Consider the following 2,255-nt stretch of genomic DNA (forward strand, 5'->3'; position numbering starts at 1 on the left):
TATTATAAAAGATCTTTTTTTAAAAAAAAGTTATAGGTCAAATTTTAGAAAAATGTGTTTAAAATATCAATAACATTAATTAATTAGAAGATATCATGTTTCTGAGTTTCAGTATGTGCCATACTTGACATGCAGACATGAATGATATCACAAATGGGTATTTGGAGACAACTATCAACTGGGTACCCGGAATGAAAGAGATCCGATTGAGGGATATGCCCAGCTTTATCAGAACCACAGACCCAAATGATATTATGCTTAATTTCTTTTTAAGAGAATCCAAGGGAGCTCAAAGAGCTCATGCAATCATAATCAATACATTTGATGCCTTAGATCATGATATCTTGGAAGCATTCTCCACCATTAATAATTTGCCACCTGTCTATTCCGTTGGTCCTTTGAATCTTCTACTAAACCATATCACAGATAAGGACTTGAAATCCATTGCATCTAATCTTTGGAAGGAAGATCCAAAGTGTATTGAGTGGCTAGACAAACAAGAGCCAAATTCAGTGGTGTACATAAACTTTGGTAGCATCACAACTATGACCAGTGAAAATTTAATAGAGTTTGCTTGGGGAATTGCCAATAGCAACAAAAAGTTCTTGTGGGTAATTAGGCCAGATCTTGTGGCTGGTGAAAATGCTGTGTTACCTCCTGAATTTGTGGAAGTGGCAAAAATTAGAGGCATGTTAGCAAATTGGTGTCCCCAAGAACAAGTTTTGGCTCACCCATCAATTGGGGTGTTTTTGACACACAGTGGTTGGAACTCAACATTGGAAAGTATGTGTGGTGGTGTGCCCATGATATGTTGGCCCTTCTTTGCTGAGCAACAAACCAATTGTAGGTTTTGTTGTACGGAATGGGGAATTGGGTTGGAGATTGAAGATGTTAGGAGGGACAAAATTGAGAGTCTTGTGAGGGAGTCAATGGATGGAGAGAAGGGTGTTGATATGAAACAAAAGGCTTTGAAATTGAAGAAATTAGCAAAGGAAGCTGCTTCTGCCCCAAATGGATCCTCATTTCAGAATCTAGACAAGTTGATTCATCAAGTTCTCTTGAGCAAATTTGCTAAAAATTGAAGTGTGGTTTAGATGGAATAAGGTGTCGTTTTTCTTATGATAGCTAGTGAGAAAATATTTTATTTGTAATAATTTCTGTCTTCCTCCGTAGATTCGTATAGAACCAAATTGTCGAGTTGATGAATGAATGAAATAAAATAGATATGTGAATTATTTCTAAAAATATCAAGATTGTGCTAAATAAGAGGTCACATATATATAGTTAAGGTACAACTTGTTTATTAACTTATTATCAATATTTGTGGATACTTTAACTTAGTATCTTTTGTTCAAGCACGGTACCTTTTGTTCAAGCACGGTACGTATTCTTCAGCTAATGGTTACCCAAATATAAGTTAACACATATAATAACAATATCTGTTAAATGAAATAACTATATTATGTTAACTCCTTTATTGTATGCACAGTATTATTATATATATGTATCTGTTTATTTTTATTTTATAATAATTAACTAATTTAATTAAAAATATAGCATTATATATATAATTATATATATTCTCAAATATTAGATTTAGATAAAAATATTATTAGAAATTACTGTTTATATATATATATAAACAGAAATTAAAAAAAATGAGGGATAAAATGCTACACTTATATAGAGTAGCTATAGGTATACTACTTGTTACGATTGTAAAGTGATGTAGTAGTCCTGAAAAGTGTAGCCTATTCTTTTGAACTTTGGTAACCACTACTGCTAAAAAGCGTAGCCTTTGATCCTAAACAGCATCACTTAAAAAGCGTACTCTATTTTCAAAGGCCATAAGCGTAACCTTTGAGAATAGGCAACACTGGTATAGGCATCCCCTACAAAAGCGTCTCTGAAACCTAAAAAGCGTAGCCTTTGCCTAAGACATCACTTTTTTTCATTTTTGACTACACTTTTCAAGTGTACCTGAATAGATATTTTTCTTGTAGTGTATTTTAGTAGATTAAAATTCATTAACTTATTGCTGGTCGAAAATAATTTATTTCGAAAAGGAGAGGATTCGAAAAGCAATAAGCGTGTGTTTTTGAAGGAAAGATAATATAAAAAGGATGGTAAGGAAGTTCGAGCAGGACTTTATTGTGGTCGGACAACAAGCTGATTGAGATGCTGAATTGAAGGACCAAAAGTTTGAAGGTTGTTTGTTATGATGTTATCAATGTTACTTTTTGTCTAGCAAAAGA

At 33.0% G+C, this 2,255-nt stretch overlaps 1 protein-coding gene across 2 annotated transcripts in view; it reads left to right on the forward strand.

The window, feature by feature from the left end:
* The window catches only part of LOC107605436 (7-deoxyloganetin glucosyltransferase), a 3,085-nt gene extending 1,840 nt beyond the window's left edge, over positions 1–1,245 (forward strand). Inside the window, exon 2 of one of the 2 annotated variants that reach the window (XM_016307316.2) lies at positions 136–1,245. In XM_016307316.2, the coding sequence (XP_016162802.1) occupies positions 136–1,082 (947 nt within the window). In that variant the 3' untranslated portion in view covers positions 1,083–1,245. Of the gene's footprint in view, positions 1–112 lie in introns of both variants that reach the window. The other variant, XM_021105210.1, reaches the window with a different exon arrangement.

Source organism: Arachis ipaensis, chromosome B06 (genome assembly GCF_000816755.2).
Source record: "Arachis ipaensis cultivar K30076 chromosome B06, Araip1.1, whole genome shotgun sequence".
In the NCBI taxonomy this organism is placed as follows: domain Eukaryota; kingdom Viridiplantae; phylum Streptophyta; class Magnoliopsida; order Fabales; family Fabaceae; genus Arachis; species Arachis ipaensis.